The sequence below is a fragment of the Convolutriloba macropyga genome, chromosome 6 (assembly GCF_964194025.1).
Source record: "Convolutriloba macropyga chromosome 6, txConMacr16.3, whole genome shotgun sequence".
Lineage (NCBI taxonomy): Eukaryota > Metazoa > Xenacoelomorpha > Acoela > Convolutidae > Convolutriloba > Convolutriloba macropyga.
Window position 1 is genome coordinate 60086411 of NC_134473.1, and position 18467 is coordinate 60104877.

The 18467-nt window shown below is 35.9% G+C and overlaps 1 protein-coding gene across 1 annotated transcript; it reads right to left on the bottom strand.

Annotated features, from left to right (window-relative positions):
* Positions 1-136: 136 nt before the first annotated feature.
* On the bottom strand, positions 137-18363 carry LOC142341101 (uncharacterized). The gene is made up of 6 exons (XM_075391981.1): positions 18227-18363; positions 12670-12793; positions 7827-7978; positions 7269-7396; positions 6690-6847; positions 137-538 (listed from the first exon to the last, which is right to left on the bottom strand). Exons 1-6 carry the CDS (start codon positions 18261-18263, stop codon positions 451-453), a joined length of 687 nt encoding a protein of 228 aa, XP_075248096.1. The 5' UTR covers positions 18264-18363; the 3' UTR covers positions 137-450.
* Between the last annotated feature and the right edge of the window lie 104 nt (positions 18364-18467).

Below are 18467 nucleotides of genomic sequence, written 5' to 3' on the forward strand. Positions count from 1 at the left end.
ACACAAGTGCTGTCACATCGCTTCCATATTTCTCACCGAATTCTCAAACAGTTTCTCAAGCATTTATTAGAGACTGTCTCAATCCCCCAGTTAAAGTCCAGATATTGAGATAAATTGGCCAATACGGTAAAAAATGTCCACTTGTTGAATTAAATTTATACCTTTTCAGCACTGCAGTTTTTTTCAACCATAATATAGTTTAATGTTTCTAATTATTTTTTATTAGGATAACAAGATTTGAAATACAACAATAAAGAATTCATACAACCAACACGGAACAGGTAATAAGCAGCGATATGACTAAAACACCAACAATTTTTCATCAAAGTTATGTTTAAATCGCTCAGCATATGTTGAAATGATCTGTCGTCACTATACGTATTAACTGACTTCACATCAATAAATTCATAATTATGATCAGTCTCAATCTCCTCTGTAACAGCGTTTATCTCAGACATTTTCAGTGCTCCATTCACATATCCATGGCTGAGCAGCGCAGATGATCTCTGAGCGGAACCAATTGTAAGTCAGACTCGACCTGAACATCTCAAATGTATTTTTTGTTTTAAAGTATAACAATATTTTCCTTGTATATATGTGAATTGACAAGAACTTTTCAGAGAATACGCATGAGGGACAATTGCGTTCCAATAGAAAGTGGTAAAAGTATCTTTGTCAGAGCTAAAATATTTAGCTTTGGCTTCCCTAAATGTGGTCATGTGGTTATGTAGACAGGGAAAAGTCAAGGTTCCCTTTTTTCCAGCAAAATTTAACAAAAATGTACAATTCCCGGTTTTCCTGCGAATTTACCGGGGAAAAAGATCAGACTGGCGGGTTTCCCGGCAGAGTTTCCTCGAATTCGGTTCACTGGGCACCGATATAAGCTCCTAAACTTGGTTCATATAACGACAATTAAACGATAATCTTTTTGATTATTATTATGGAGCGCCAGCTTTTGTTCTCGAAGCCTATTAATCTCTCGATTTGTAATTTGAACGGAAAATTGATGCAACTTGATGAAAGACATCGTAGATCTTGAAATTCTTGTCAAAAGCTCAAACATCTTCTCAAGAACATGAAATGTCAACAATTCTCAACCTTGAAGGAACGGTTATTGAAATAGTCCAAAAAAGATCACTGACTTTTAAAAAATCATCTTTAATAGTGACAATTAAATTATGCACTTAAAAAATTTCGTGTTTTTCGTGTTTACGTGTTTTTCCTTGCTCTATTGATTTTGTGCTCTATCAAAAAAAATTATAATTGATCGAGATGCAAAACCAAGCTAATTTGATGAAAATATTGTGATGTGGTGAAAATTTATCCACTTTGTCCTCTAAAATTATGATGCTCAACAAGTTTTCAAACTTGAACCATTATTTACCATAATTTATGCTCACGATCAAACTGAGGCGACAAAGAATCACGGTTTGCAAATGTTAAGACATTAAAACATGGCGAGCAGTCAGTCATGACTCGGCTTTTGGTTGGTTCTAAATAACAAAATGGCCTGTGAATTGACTTTGATCAAGTTGGCTTTGAGGTGTGAAAAAGCTATTGCGTTCATATCTGTAGAAAACGTCCAAATGCGAATAAAAATGGAAAAACTTGATTGAAATAGAACGTTATAAAGAAACAAAGTCAGATAGACACATTGATATCTCTTTTGTTGAAAAACATGAAAAGTTGAGAAGTGTTAGGAGGTCTATTCAGGTGCAACTACTGTGAAAATGGACCAGTACTGGATTCGAACCAGCATCTCTTACTTGCAAGCCTAGTGTGCTACCCAATTACACCAACTGGTCTTAAGCTCTCGAACTTGGGCATCACTTATAACCCGTTCTTACGTTCTTTCTTGTTCCTCAAGGCTTCATTTCTCTAGCCAAGTATACGTTGAACAAGTAGAGCTTCTTGTCAAGCTATGTCAAGCTTATCTTATGCACAATTTACATTAGGTTGTTCTCTTTCAACCTTCTAACACTCCCCCTTCAATTGCGCATCCCCCCTGTCACAGTTTCTAACTATATTGTCTCTCTTTTGCGGTTAAGCTCAGAGACTAGGGTCTGGGCCCATAACCTGTTAGGGGGTCTATTCAGGTGCAACTACTGTGAAAATGGACCAGTACTGGATTCGAACCAGCATCTCTTACTTGCAAGCCTAGTGTGCTACCCAATTACACCAACTGGTCTTAAGCTCTCGAACTTGGGCATCACTTATAACCCGTTCTTACGTTCTTTCTTGTTCCTCAAGGCTTCATTTCTCTAGCCAAGTATACGTTGAACAAGTAGAGCTTCTTGTCAAGCTATGTCAAGCTTATCTTATGCACAATTTACATTAGGTTGTTCTCTTTCAACCTTCTAACACTCCCCCTTAAATTGCGCATCCTCTCTTTCACAGTTTCTAACTATATTGTCTCTCTTTTGCGGTTAAGCTCAGAGACTAGGGTCTGGGCCCATAACCTGTTAGGGGGTCTATTCAAGGGCAACTACTGTCCACTAACATGCCTGCTGTCTTCCACTGGGTAAGAGCTGCCCAGCATTCCTCGTCTGGTGTAGCCAATGTTGGACGCATTGCCACTGACTCATGTTTGCCTCCATCTCTTTGTCTCTTGCATGCCCTGTCTAGGTGACCCTTCTCACCACACTTGCTGCATTGTGCTGTCTCCTTCTTCCTGCAGTCCTTGGCAAAGTGTCCAGGGATCCCACACACAAAGCAGTTTCCTTTCTTGGGTCCCTTCTTGAAGTCACGCTTCACTGCCAGTGCCACTGAACCACTTTGTCCCTTTTGTCTCTGCACCGTGCTCTCATGAAAGTTCTGCAGCCTTTTTCTCAACTCTGTGAAGTTCGTTGCCGGGTTGAAGCTTTCCTGTATTACAAAACTTTCATACCTCATTGGCAGACCATTGAGGACCAAGGCGTTGAAGAGGGTCTCTGAGACTGCTTCCCCTGCTTCTTGTAGCCTTGTGAGCAACTCCTGTCCTCTGATGAAGAAGCTGTCCAAATCCTCAGAATCCTCGAGCTGCAGTCGAGCAAGCTGTGCCGCTAAAGTCACCACTGTCGGCGTCTCCACACTCTGAAATCTCTCTTGCAAAAGCTTCCAAGCCTTTGCTCCATCTCCAATGCTGTCATCTCCCACACAGTCATGTCTCATCAGCATGAGGGTTGTTGCATCTAGAGTCAGTGCCAGATGGCACCACACATTGTTCCGTTTCTCCTTGATGTCTGCAACTTCCTTCTCATATGCATCCTTCAGCACCTTGTGGTTCTTCTTTTCATCATTGGTTGCCCCATTGGCCAATGGCGCAGGCTCATTGGGTTGCTCCTCTGTCCCCAGTAGTGATTTGTAGAGTCCCTTCGTCTGCATCATCGCCACAAATCTTGTGCTCCAGATTGGAAAGTCCTGTGCCTTTCCTGTGTAGGTCAGCAGCTTCACTGTCTGTTGATCCAATGAAGTTTGAGCAGGCAAAACAGTTGTGAAAAGAAAAGGTACTAAGCAGAAAAGGATTATGACTGTCAACAACAAATTAGTTTTGTTTTGGAAATTAATTTTATGACTTAAAAAATTGCTGGGCCCATAACCTGTTAGGAGGTCTATTCAGGTGCAACTACTGTGAAAATGGACCAGTACTGGATTCGAACCAGCATCTCTTACTTGCAAGCCTAGTGTGCTACCCAATTACACCAACTGGTCTTAAGCTCTCGAACTTGGGCATCACTTATAACCCGTTCTTACGTTCTTTCTTGTTCCTCAAGGCTTCATTTCTCTAGCCAAGTATACGTTGAACAAGTAGAGCTTCTTGTCAAGCTATGTCAAGCTTATCTTATGCACAATTTACATTAGGTTGTTCTCTTTCAACCTTCTAACAAGAAGCTTTGCACTTAGGTATCGGATAAGTTTTGCCAGATTTGTACCTGTTATGCGTAAACTACGCTCAAGTAGTGTTCTAAAAAAACGTTTTTGGAAAATTTACAAGATAAGACAACGACCCGTATATGAATAACTTTTATTAACTAACTATAAGTAGAAAGAAAAAGTAGGCATCTGAATCCAAAGATAGAGTGGTCTTTGATTAACCCAAAAGTACAAAATCTATATCAAGGAGTAAAACAAGGAAACACTTATTTCGATTAAAGTGCTCACATCTCAATTATTTAGCAAGAGCTTAATAAGGACACGTATCCAAATTTCAAAACAAAAATTGTTAAATGTGAAATCTTAATGTCAACATTAGTAGGCAAACAGTTAAATGACTTGTCTCTTTGAACAAAATATAATAGGAAGTATGACACGCTCAAAAAAAATTTACTCTCCGTTCGTTATTTTTTGTCTCTTTTTTGTTCCTTATCGCCAGAAACTAGTTCTAGAATTCTCTCATTACATTTTCTAAAAATCCATGTTTTTTGCAAATTCTATCACTGATCGACAACAAAACGTTAATGTGGATCATCATAAATTGACATCAAAAACTGTATGTTTAGTCAAAATTTAATTTTTTTAATAAACATTTCAAAATTTTTTCACATATCAACTTTCATCGATTCGTTCTTCATGATTCTATTTTCAATTTTTATTATACCGAGAAAAATAAAATTAGATAATTATTTTTACTTTTTCACCTATCAAATTTCATTGAGTAATAAAAAAATAATACATTTTTTCGTCAACAGATTAACAAAAAAACTATAAGTGTTATTAACACTTTCTTTACTTACAGAGAGAACAACAAAAGGCAGTCTTTTATTCAATTTCTTAGGTTCGGAAACCCTTAAAAGAAATTTCAATAGAAACCCCCTAGCAAATCATCATTGCCTAATACGAAATTTTTGCGGAAACGGTTAGCAAAATTTTTGCAATCTATGATGAACAACGTTGCCACTTCTTCAATGACATCAGGTTTAAATTTTTTTTTGTCAACAGTTTTCTTTTTTTTTGTCAAAATGGTCTCACTATTAATTTATTTTTTATATCAAAACCTGAATGTTTCGAATAAATTCCATGTGTTTTAAAGATATTTAAATCAAAAAAGCAACACTTCTCTGCACTCAATTATTTTCCGTATTTTTTCATAAATTATTTCAAAAACTCATAAAAGTGTAACTCTCCTACGCTAAAATTTATTGCTGCAATTTATTGTTGATGTCTGTAATCGAATCAAATTTAGGCTTTGCATTTATAACTCTCACTAAGTGCTTAATTTTGCTGTTCGTTTTTCATGTCACTCTACGCTGCTTTACCATAAATTAAATCTCTTTTTTGTAAATCTCCAAGATAGGTTGCACACATGTTTTTATATGCGGAAATTATTAGATGTTTATGAAAAAACCGTTCCTAGCTTCTAGAAACTAGCACGAAAAACATTCTTTTCATGAATCAAAAACTGAATATATAATTTGAAGTTGAATTTCTCGTCAATCAAGACCCCAAGCTGTAGTTCTAATTGATAAGACTCATAAGAGAAGGAGTCATTGTTAAGTTTGCTGTAGCTTCTGGAAAATGGTTTTCATACAAAATGAACGGTAATGGTCCCAAAATTGAAGTAAATTTAATCATAAAGTTAAAAAAGAGGATTTAATTTCTCCGGAACGTACTTTTTGTTCTGCATTTGTCAGATAGCTTGTTAACAAGGTATTACGAAGCCCATGGAAACCCATTCTGTACAAATTTTCACCGAGATTTGAGTGATCTACAGTATCCAACGGTTTTTTTTGTCCAGAAAGCCTGCATGTGCTGAAGTTGCTGGTTTGTTCAAATTGTATCTGAATGAATTTACATTTGATTTCCAGGCATCTTTTTTCACTAGTTTTGATCGAAAACGAAACTGATTGTTGTGCAATTGATTTGAACGTTTGAAAAACTGGTCATTCTGATGTAGATAATGTTTTCGAATAGTTTTGATATACCAGGTAATACAGAAATGCGCCTGTAGTTATCAGCTTCAGAAAAAATTTCCAGATTTAAAAAGTGGGAGAACAAGTGCTTTCTTCAAGCAGTCTGGGAGTGTTTGATTTTCCAGTGCTTTGTTTCGTTCTTAATAATTCAGTTTTCAATTTTTATGATACCGAGAAAAATAGTTCTATTTCAGTCTTGGTGGAAATATCTGGTATATATGTTTGAGTTACATTAAAAATGTCTTCATAGGTATGTTGGAGGTGGTCTGTTTGCAATTAATTTGGTGTAATCACAACTAAAGTAATTTAATTCAGTTGCTAGTTTTAATCCACCAAATAAAACTAGCATTAGGCATTTCTCGACCTTTGATTCTCAATAATGTCTTGTTTTCAAGGGTTGCTGATTGTTTGCTCAAAAGATAACAGAACTTGAGCTGTGTGTACTCTCACATAATTTAGAAAACCAAGACCATGATTTTATCCAAATCTCGTTGTGATATCAACAGTTACCTAACTTATTCAAAAAATAGTTCGAGAGACTTGTTATCTCCGGGCGATGAACACTGCAATAATCAAGCAGAGGGATCAATTTACTTTTGAAACAGGCTACTTTTCCCCATCCCCAGTTCTGTCGCACTATACGAAGAAAAGCGAGAAAAGAGTGGCGGAAAAAGATAGTTTGATCAGAAGTTGATCAATAAATACAACACGCTTTTTGTCGCCCTCTCGAATTTGGGCTTTGCCTCGGAGCTTGATAATTTGTTGATGACGATGAAATTCATTATAAACTCTAATATTCACCTGACGTAGTTTGCAGGGATGAATTTAATTTCTCCTGTGTTTTGAATTGGGAAGATGAAAGGTGTGTTTTGAAGAATCCGGCCGTTTAATCGAAGCTTTCCAGGACCAAATCCGACCTCTGTTATGACGTTGTGGCACAAGTTCTCAGCATACGTCGCCTTAAAAAGCTTCAGTTTTAGAAAAAACTGCCCAAAAATAATACAAAAAAATTTTTTAAACAGCGAACACAAAAATGTGACGTTACATATATAGGACTCAGAAGTGATAAACGGCGGTTTGACGAAAAGAAAATTGACACAAAAGTAACGATTTTGCCAAGTTTCTACGATCAAATTGTTTAATCACAAAGAGTAAAATCAAATGTAAACAAAGCCATATATCATTTGCACCGTTTTTGGCAATCAATGTGCTTGCTAACAATTGAAGTAAAGAATGTGAACTATTATTCGGTGCGTTCTGGAAAAAAAAGAAGAATATCAAATAAGTACCTGATAAAACCAGAATGGAAAAAGGAAACTGGAAAATCTGGGGTTGCGAAACAAAAAAAAACATCTCATTTAAGTTACATTTATGACTAACATAGATATAGTTGACTTGTTTGTTCGTGAGAGAGAAGTCGAAAACGTGATCAAGGAACAGCTCAGGACTCACTCCCTTCCTCCATCCATGATTCTTGTAGATGAAGCTTTGGAACTCGCAACAGCTTTCTAAACATCTCTCTCGTATAGCTTACGTGACTCTGATGAGGTTACTGAGCATTAACTGAGAAAAATTGGAACTTTAGTGGCTCCAGATTTAAGTGAGAATTTCGAAGTATATTTGGCACAGTTACATAACCTTGCTTGAAACAAGCACCTTACTATCGATACAAGCGCGAAACTAGAGTTCTAAAATGACGAAGGCTTCAAAATCAATCTGGCACGGAATATAGGCAGCTCTGGTATTTTAAAGATTCGGCGTTTTAAAACTTGTATGTGCGGGTTCCAGTTAGCCATTCAGTAAATCACCACTTTACATTATTTCTATTGACCGCAGATTTTCACATAAATCTCACACAATGGCGAGCACGCGTGTGTTTTGTAACCTTGAATAGCGTTTTTGTGACTTGAAGCAAATTAACAGAGGTGATAGGATTACCTGAATCATTACTTTGGAACATGGAGTACCAGTTGATGGATGTGAAAGAGTGACGGATGACAGACTCAAAAACTTCTAGGTCAGACTCTAGAGGCATTCTGTTTATGAAGAAGCGGTGGTCATATAAAATGCTGTACAAGCAGAAGTGCTGGCTAAAATAGTATTTAGAGTTAGAAAATAGAATGATCGCTTTGAACGAAGAGTACCATATATAGATGATCATTTTATGGTTAGAAGATAAAGTCTAGACATTGAATAATCACGGCAGAGTATGGACATTTTTGTATCAGAGAGGAAGATTATTGTGTTCACCTCAGATAAGACAATGTCCATACTTTGATAGCGTCTGATCAGAGGTGAAAGTGTGGATAATGTCTGATTAGCTACAATCTATAAACATTGTCATGCTAGAGGCTAATGCCTAGGCATGGTCTCCTCATAAGCCGAAATTTGCTTATTGTCTGAATAGAGGTGTTAGGAAGCTTATCTGATTAGAGGAAGCTTAGAGATCTCGCATGTTTGTAGAAAAGCTACCATAGCACCGCACAGGGAGACATAAACTGAAATTGGTTGATTTCGATATCCAGGATTTCGGTTACGTTGACTACATCGTTTGCAGCATGGTTTCCAAAAAATTGTTCTTTCACCTAATTTGGCAGAAATTAGTTAAATTTAAAAACAGAGACCAGTTATAAAATTCTTCAATGTGAGTGCCCCAATTCAATAAAGTTGTCCCTTGTAAGTCCCTTGTATTAAAACAATAAAAGGAATTTAGTTACACGCTCAGTCAAATTTGGCCGATGATTTAGGCCTGTCTCTGCAGTGTCATGATCTAATCATTAATATACAATTTAGACTAAAACCCCAAAAAGTCATTCATAATTAGTTTAAAAACTTCTTTTTGTAAAGGCTTTGTTGTTCTGCCTCTGAATACAATGCATGTTAAATAGATCGCTTATCTTGCATCACTCTAGCAGATTTATTGTTAGAATCCAGACAAACTTGCTTTCAGGAATTTGACACTCTGTAAGCTAATCAAGCTAATGTCATGATAGTAAATTTTTGATACAATTTTGTTTATAAAAGATGTTTTTCAGATCTGCAACTTCTGCATGAAAACATATAATGTTAGCTTAAAGTAAATTTTGCTAAGATCTCTGAAAACAAAAAAACTGCAAAAACAAGAGAAATGTTTGAGACAAATCATAAAATGCAAAGAACTGAAGAAAAGTTATAGAGGCTAATAAAATAATCTATTGTATAGCAGGGGAATGACATAAAGTTGGTTTTATACCACAACGTCAGACAATAACTAGCTTTCATATTTTATATGACACCAAACTGCTGTAATTGAATCAGTTTAAAAAAATTTAGCAGAAAAACAAGCGATTTGAATTTGATATACTTTAAACGATTACCTGTGATTGTTCCCACATTTTTGAATAAGTGAGGGAACTTTATGCCAGGCATATTTTTGTTTCAGAAATTGTATAAAACTTCTTTAGGGCAAGCGCAGCTAATTTACGCGGTGCCGTTTACAAGCTCTTTGCCTCTGAAATTTCACTGCAAATAGTTATCGAAGATGTCTTTATGCTAAGAAGTTAGTGGGACATAAAAAACAAGCATATTGTCGATCAATTGAGGCCAAATTGTATGTTTTTGATATTTGGACATTTTGCCACTTCCTTGTTTTTGATCCCTTTTGCTCGCCTTTCAGACAATCTTTGAGAGAAGCAGAACCTTTTTGGACCCTTTTAATATGATTAATAGTACAATATATTTTGGAAATATTTTTCATAACAAAGTGAATAGTATTAGCGCAGTCTTAGCAAAAAATTGAATCTGAGCGCAAAAAAAGAGGAACACAGATTTTTTGATGGACAGTTTTTGTGATGACACTATTTCCTATCATAATTTGTTCAAATTTTCTCAGTTTTTGGATTTTGAAATAGAATTTGGTGACTTTAAAAAATCTCGGCCAATTCACGTGGAAATCGAATAGTTCCACGTGAATTGGCCGAGATTTTTTAAAGTCACCAAATTCTTTTTCAAAATCCAAAAACTGAGAAAATTTGAATAAATTATGATTGGTATCCATGCAGTGCTCTTTAAATCTGGAAATCAAATTCACAATAAAAATTTCTAGAAATATTATAGAAAACATTCATAAATATTTTTTGACCAATTTGGCTGACATATCATTTAGTTTGCCATTGGTGAATTAATCTGGTGCTTTTGTAAACCAAATTCAGCTCTCCACTATCAAAAAGAAGATTGATTTGAATATGAGCTGTGTTTATCGATAAATGTACATTTGTCAATGTCTTGGGGAATGTTCACAAAAAAACTATGGGAGAATATCTCAGCTCAAAATATCAAAATTCTTAAAACGGTTTTTCGAGAAGTAGGTTGATAACTGTTTCGAACACGAGCAATGTTGTGCAAAGGATAGCAAGCATTATTTATGCGTTTGGGTTTTAGTTCGTGTCCTCCTTAAAGTCCAATAACTTTGAAACATATTAGGGACGAAATTTTTAATGATTTGTATGCAGTTTACTAGTTTTATGCTGAAAAATTGTTTTTCGCCAGTTTTCTCGAAAAGTTCCTGCTTATGACAAGATTTATTTGTTAACCTTAAGAACTATCACTTTTTTGATATCATAGTCTCATGTTGTTGCTAGAATAAAAACTCTTTCTTTCAAACTGCACCTTCCATTTACTCAATATTTTCTATTGAGCGGAACTCTGGTGTTTTAAATTTTGATTAACCTTTATGTGAAATTTCAGTTAACGAGATTTTAGTAATTTTTTGGAACACATTCTGGATCCTTTTCATTTGTGCCCCTCTCGCAGTTCGCTATGCATCCCCAGTTACGGAGAACGTGCTATTACATACCGAAACATTATGTAAAAATATGGCATGTGCTTCTGGGGATGCAAATAATATGCAGCAACTAAGCTGCGGACACAAATTAAACAGATCGCACAAGTTTTTTTTCTAATTTTGTATCAGTTGTTTTTCTAAACTTGGCAAAATGTACCATTTTGTGCAGTTGCCAAAATTAAATTTTGTACAGATTTATTGATATTGTTTTTGACACGTTAGGTTGAATGGAAATGATAGTTTTAATTCAGGCCCTTCTATAAACAACATTAAGCCTTCATAATAAAATAAGTCTACCACTTTTTTCGAGCGCGCTAAATTGAGCTCAATTTCAGTGTTAAGAACAACAGAAACTAAATAAGCCAAGGAACCCTTGCAATGAAGACTTGCTTTCAATTTGTAGGCCCACGATGCCAGTTTTTAACGATAGGCGTAATGTAAAACTTCTAAAAGTTTTTATTGAGATATCCGACCAAAAAAATTACCAATTTTGCTACAATTTTGAGTTACGCACATTAAAATTAGGTTAAAAAGCTTATGTTAAAAAAGAATGCAGTAACTAGCCGTTTATTACCGACTTCAAAGTATGCCTGCGCAGAGCAAAATCTCAAGCAAAATCTAAAGTAAAAGACTGGTCGTACAGATCCAATTCAACCAAGTTTAAACCAAAACTTGTCATTTTTTTCAAAAGAAATTTTTATTTTCCTCAGGGCTCGAAACCAAAATTCTGTACTGATGAAAACATAACAGTAACCTTCCCAGTGGTGATTTAATGCAGTGTATGTAAGGACGAATGTGGGAACGTTTTGTTTTACGCACAGAATCAAGCGAGAAGAATATAATAACTTGTTGTCTAATGAACTCGTCGAAATATGAACAGGAAGAGTTCTGATCAGATGTTGACAAAGAATACAAGAACCATGATGCTTTTTTTTTAAAAATGGTTTTGGATATTAACAGGAAGCATCACAGTTTTTGTATTCTTTGTCAGCCTCTGGTCGAAACTTACCCTGCTCATATTTCAACGTGTTGAAATAGACAAAAAAGTAATGTTATTCTACAGAAATAAGGCTCGCGTAACACAGCATGACACACTAGAGAAGACTAGTGAAAAGCATCAAACTTAACAAAAAATTTTTAACGAAGCAAGTCTGCCCGGCTGAATGAAATGAAGTGACATACATTTATTGTACTGCTGCTGTTATCTGCCGGTGAACAGACGCGAAAACCTACACCGTGGTTTATATCTGCTTAAGCAAACTATTGTTGTTTCTTGTCCTCAACAATTTTGATTTGAACTCGAAATTTGAACTTGAAGTATTCTATTATCTTTTGAACTTATAGTATTCCAATATCACAGTTCAATTTTTGCTTTTCCTTTATAAACTGGTTTTGGATAATAATAAAGAAGAAAAAATAATCCAGTTTTATAAGGCGAAAGCTTTTTCTAATTTAATTGAAAAAAGTTTGCTGCTTTTCACGAGTGTCATTGACTGAAGACATTTGAAAAAACATTTTTCAGGAATATTGCTCAAAAACGTTCACTTCTTATCAAACAGTCACATCCAAAATTCCACAAAATATGACCGTTTTTTGACTGCTCTCGTCAAAACGGGTGCCCTCCTTCAATAGCCGCCATTGTTTTTGATGACTTCCAAACCCGTACCGAACCCCCAGAGCCCAGCAGGCCTGATTCAGAGATTTTCCAGAGGCCAAGTCTTGGTAGAGAGATGCCAAGACTTGGGTAGCGGAGCCAAGACCTGAGACATCTCTGGGCAGAGAGAGGCCAAGACTTGGTTTTTTCTGGGCAGCGCAGAACCCAAGTCTTGGGTTTCTCTGAGCAGAGTTAAGGTTTACATCATGAAGATCCGATGTTTTTAAATTAATTTAATTTCATTATTTCCTAAGATGATGACCAGACTCGAAGAGAAGTACAAGCAAGAGGGACCTGGCACTTACCTCACATCGCGGCACTTGACACCTAACCAAGTAAATCTGCCGGGCAGAATGAAATGATGTGACATCCAAGTTATTCTACTGCTGCTGTTATCTGCCGGAGAACAGAAGCGAAACGCTACTGCCGCTGAAAACCCATAGCGTTTTAAATTGAAAAGTTTTCAAAATCAATATCACTGGATGGAAACAACCCGACTTCAAAATCATTTGGGAGATCAATCGAAATCCTACACCGCGGTTCATATCTGCTTAAGCAAACCATTGGTGTTTCCTGTCTTCAACAATTTTGATTAACTCGATTTTTCAATTCATCGGTCTTAAATTTGCTCAAAATTTGACCCTCTAGTATTCTATTATCACAGTTCGAGATAAATACAGCAATTAAACTCCTCAACGCTACAGGAGCAAACCCAGGACGAAGTCCGCGACCCAAGACAGGTATTGGCCAGACCGATTTGGGTCGCGGACAGGGAGGTCCAGTGCGACCCTCCACAATGATCTGGAAAAAATTTGGGTCGCGCCTTCCGTCTGGCCAATGACAATTTTAGTCTGTTCGGTCTGGCGAATACGCATATTTCGGTCTGGCCAATACCCATATTTTGGTCTGGCCAATACCCATATTTCGGTCTGGCCAATACCCATATTTCGGTCTGTTCGGCCTGGCCAATACCCAAATTTCGGCCTGTTCGGTCTGGCCAATACCCAAATTTCGGTCTGTTCGGTCTGGCCAATACACATATTTTGGTCTGTTCGGTCTGGCCAATACCCATATTTCTGTCCGTTCGGTCTGGTGAAACAAGCACTTTTAGTGAAAAATCTCGTTTTATAAAAGACTCACTCCCAAAGGACGTTCCTACACAAAGTGGAGTACTTGCTTGTGGCTTTCCTATCACACTTTGAGGTACTGATCCGAAAGTGACATTAATAGCGGTTTAATCATCATGGACAACTTGAGGCTAAATTTTATAAATGCGTGCTGTATTGACTGTTTTTCAAAATAGCAGCCCATAAATGGTAAACGACATCTACTTCTAGATGATTGGAATACTTCATTAACCTTCTTTTGAAATTTGCATTTGTCTTTAAATCGACGGTTTTTTTTCAATAATTTCTTTTTAAAATCTCATATTCATTTGTCATTCAAAAAAATGAAACGAATAAATTATAAATTTTATTGGATGCTTATTAACGTTTAAATGAGTCTGGCTAATAGTCTGGCCTAGGATCTGTTCGGTCTGGCCGATGGTCTGGACAACGGTCTGGCCTAAGGTCTGTTCGGTCTGCCCAATGGTCTGGACAATGTCTGGTCAGTCTGGCCAATGGTGTCCAAAGTCTGTTCAGTCTGGCCAGTTTTGGCCAAAGTCTGCTCGGTCTGGCCAATACCTATCTTTGGGTATTGTCGGTCTGGCCAATGCCTGTTTTGGGTATGGTCGGTCTGGCCAATACCTGTCGTGGGTCGCGGACTTCATCCTGGGAAATGAAGGGGAAATGCTTTTTAAACAAACAGTAAATGGATTAAATGAATCTTCCAGTGGGATACGAAGCCAAGATAAGGAATGCTTTTGGGAGTTTTTGATCTGCTGTCTTAATCCGTGGCTCTCCGTATTCACAGTATTTGTACTGAAGTTTACGCTCATTTGAAAAATTTAAATTATGAAGGTTTCATCTTGAAATTTCTCCTGACATTTAAATTCGACGAGACTATTTTAATGATGTCGTAATTATCTTTGATTTTAAGAGGATAGTGAAACTGATTGTTTCGATATTTGGTATCCACCAAGCTCAAACATTTAAGATGCATGCCTCAATTCGCCAAGAAATTCAAAAACTGTATTTAATTTCAATTATTTTGCAACAAAGGCTTTTCAGTGATAAATGAAGTTTTGCAGGAGTAATAAACAACTAGTTCAACGAAACGCACATAGCCACAATAGTAGTAAAATAAAAATATCAAGGTTCGAAACAAAAATGAATCAGTTTTGGTTAAAAACAACTCTGAATTAACTGAGAGTATCATTTTGAATGGCCAAGTAAAAAGGTGGTGAAGTAAAAGGTGGTGAGGTAAAAATAAAAATGACTTATGGTACTTTCTGGCTAAAAAAGATATCTCTTTTGATTTCTAGCATCCCAAACAGATTTTCTGAACACGATTTTGATATAATTTTTAGGTACAATATTTGCCCAGTTCAACAAATGTTTATCAGCAAATCGAAGACATTATAAGAGGACGTGAAAGATTATTAGCCAAAATTCGAATTCAGCCGAAAAAAAAGAGCCTGCAAATTTTTTCGCATTTTCTGTCTCCAAACATTTTGTCCATTATGTTTTAAAGTGACAGCAGAATTCCTCTTTTCATTTTCCTCTAACTTTTCCGAGGCTAAATTTTCTGCTATGTATTTTAACATACACCAACTAATGCCGGATGAATTTCTCTCGAATGACAGGCGGAGCAATTTAATTTATAGGGGGCGTAGGTTAGAAACGTTTTATGGGTGCAAGAATACGGACCGCACATGGTTCAAACACCGGATCACCAGGACGTTTGGCTGACATTTTAGCCACTCAGCTACAATTACTTCGATTTTTGTGCGCTTACAATTGCTTTTTATATGAGGAAAAAGATTTATTTCAGAATGAGAGCAACTTAGATCACTCACAAACGAAGAACACAAGTGTGAAAATGGCATGAAAAATCGAAGAGCATTCTAGAAAAACGCAAAAACTGCAGAGCGAAAACTTTGCAAAAAAAGACCAAAACGTTTACAATAGATGCCACAAAATTCGCTCAAGAGCAATTAATAGCTATCTCAGACATTGCCATACTTTAAACTTTTCAACAAGTTTAGCTCTATCAGCTTAACCAAATGATTGCGATGGCTCCATCACAAATACAGTAAAGCTTTTGGCCTTACCTCGTCCACATAACGGTTCTGACCTCGAACGTTCGAGTTCTGATTTTTCTTGGACACGACAAACTTTAACAAGCGAATCCAAACACCCAGAGTAATCAACAAATCATAAAGATAGCTGGCAGATTGCCAGAAAATAGCTGCAGTGGCTTCGTAGATCTGCAGTCTCAAAAAGAAATGTTACATTTTGATTATGAATCTGTATAACTTATTGCATTGCTGCTTCTATCAGCCGCTCTTAAATAGCCTTCAATTAGAGTGATATACATCTACTTGACCTTATCTCTTTGAATTAAATATAAAAAAGTAAATTTCAGTGAGGAAGTCATTTTTGAGAGTGAGGTGAGTCACGCGAGACCAAAAATTTAATCACGCGAATGAAAAAATCTCGCTCCAAAAAGAGAGAAAAATGACGTCACGCACGTAATTCAGTTAAATTGCATGAACGAATGAACAAAAAGTGGCTGTGACGTCATATCGTCGTAACAAAAATCTTGACGAAATGAAAAAACATAGCAGGACAAGTCCTGACGTACAATTCAACAAATTTGTATTGACAAAAGAAAAACTAGACTTAAAACGGAGTATGATTGAATTACAAAAATCATTTCTAAATAAATCAGATCAAAGAAATAAAAAAACAGCAAATCAAAATACTGCATGTAAAAAAACAAATAGCGAGAAATGGAACTTGGTTGAAACCAAAAAACTAGGCCTAGATTGAACTATGAATGGATTGTGAAAACTTTTTGGAAAAAAAATCGGATCCATAAATTGAAAAAAAAAGAGTAAAAAGCAAAGTGAAATTGCCGTATGTGAACAAAAAACCACTAGCGAGAAAGCAATTTTTTTTCAAACACCGATTTCTCACTCTACTTTAAAATTAGAGCAAAAAAATTCACACCATAAAACAAATCGCTTTTTCGCTCCTTTTCCTGTTTCGGCGTGACCAAAATCACTAGTCCAATTTGACTTCAAAAATCATGAAACTGTGTGAATATATCTTAAAAAAACATAGCCGGAAAAATTCCAGATACGACTCGAAGGAGAAAAATGCCCATAAATATGACTATACCACTAGAACAACGATTGTGAACCCTTAACCTCCACAAATGCCATAAAAAATTAAGGGAGGAATAGAAACGGCATCAAACACAAATTGAACAAAAAAACTATAAAACTTAATGAGTTTTTTAATAGTAAAAGGAAATATAAAGGCGAATAAAGTTCCTTTGCAATTAGAGCAAGGAAAAGCTCGCAAAACAATGGACAAGTTATAATAGGCTAAGAACGTTGTCTATGATTTTACAAAAAATGACAAACTGCAAAAATATTTTTAAAAAATGGTTTAAAATTTCTCAATTTTTCTGTAACTTTTCCTCAGAAAATGATTTAAACCAACCAAAACTTTAATCAATTGGTATCTGAAAATTCCTCAAGTAACAAGCTTCTATTCAAATCCCACTTAAAGCAGTAAAAAACAGGTAAAAATCATTAAATTTCATCTAAAAATCAGCAAAACTGACTAAAAACCTCCAAAGTAGCATTAAACTCAAATTAACTACTTGAAACCTTCGATTCCCTTTAAAACAAGTCTAAAACTAAAACAATATCATAATCAAACCTCATAACCATCAAAAGTTGCAAAAAACTGCTTTTAAAAGCCGCACGTGAACAAAAAAATTCGCTCGCTTAGAGAAAATTTTTTCACACATCAATTTCTCGCTCTCTCAAAAATAGCGGTATTGAGAGAGCGAGAAATTGATTTCTCTTTTTGCTCGGCTCTTCACTTTTGCTCGGCACCAAAATCACTCCACAATTTTTCACGCGTTTCCCGCTTCAAAAATTACTCCAATAAAGTTGATTTTAAAAAAAGGACTTCTGCAATACTCCTCTTCGTGTCGTAAAAGGACAGCGCCCCAATACAATTCAAACTCTTTGAATTGTAAAAAAAAACCTCTTGTAAAGAGGTTTTTGGCCTTCTCTTGTAAAGAGAAGGCCAATGATAGCCCCAGCTATCGCTGTGCGGCTATTAATATAGCATCCCATAAAGATGAGTTCCAATTAGTTTGATTGCATCAGTCAAATCTTAACTTTACCCAAATGGGAAGCATTATATTTCGAAATAAATTTCAAGTCTAGAGAAATCAACAAAGGGAGTTGAATGTGCTTATTATTTTCTGAAATCTTTTTTTTTAAATTTCAATTATTGCATTTTGCACAATATAGAATTTTCGGTCAAATCAGACATCCAAACTACTCGAAGACACAATTTTCAAGAAGATTCATTATTAATTCAAAGAGACAATGAAGATAAATTTAAATATTTTGTCCACTTTTCGCCAATTTCTTCATTCCACAAATCTCATATTTGATTCAGTAAAATAGATTGAAAAGCTCGGCAATCGACTCAGAGAATTCAAAGTAACCGTCATTTGCCTACACAGCAGAATCAAGCGTTTGTATTTGTTAGGAAACAAAAGTTTAAAGCCAGACTTCAATATCGTTCTTAACTCGTATTCCATGTAGGATTATATTTAAGAAAAAGTGGTGGTTAGAAATCAAGACCCTAAGCGCTGCAGTGAGTTCCTGCTTGTAACCTCGGGTTTGTGCAAAAGATCCAATTTAACACATTTTAAAAGACTACTCACCAAGAAACAGAAGCTGTTGTCTCGTGATAAACTTCATAGAAGCAAGCAACACAACATTGGTAACCCAAAAGCATAACAAATGAAGCAATCGCAAACCAAGAATTAGACTTCATATTGAACTCATTTTTGAAATGAGGTGAACTTATTGGTATACTAACTTAAGTATTGACCGTCATCAATATGGCATCATTTAACTTCTGTATACACAAGTAGTTACGCTCTCTAGTATTCCTAAAACCGT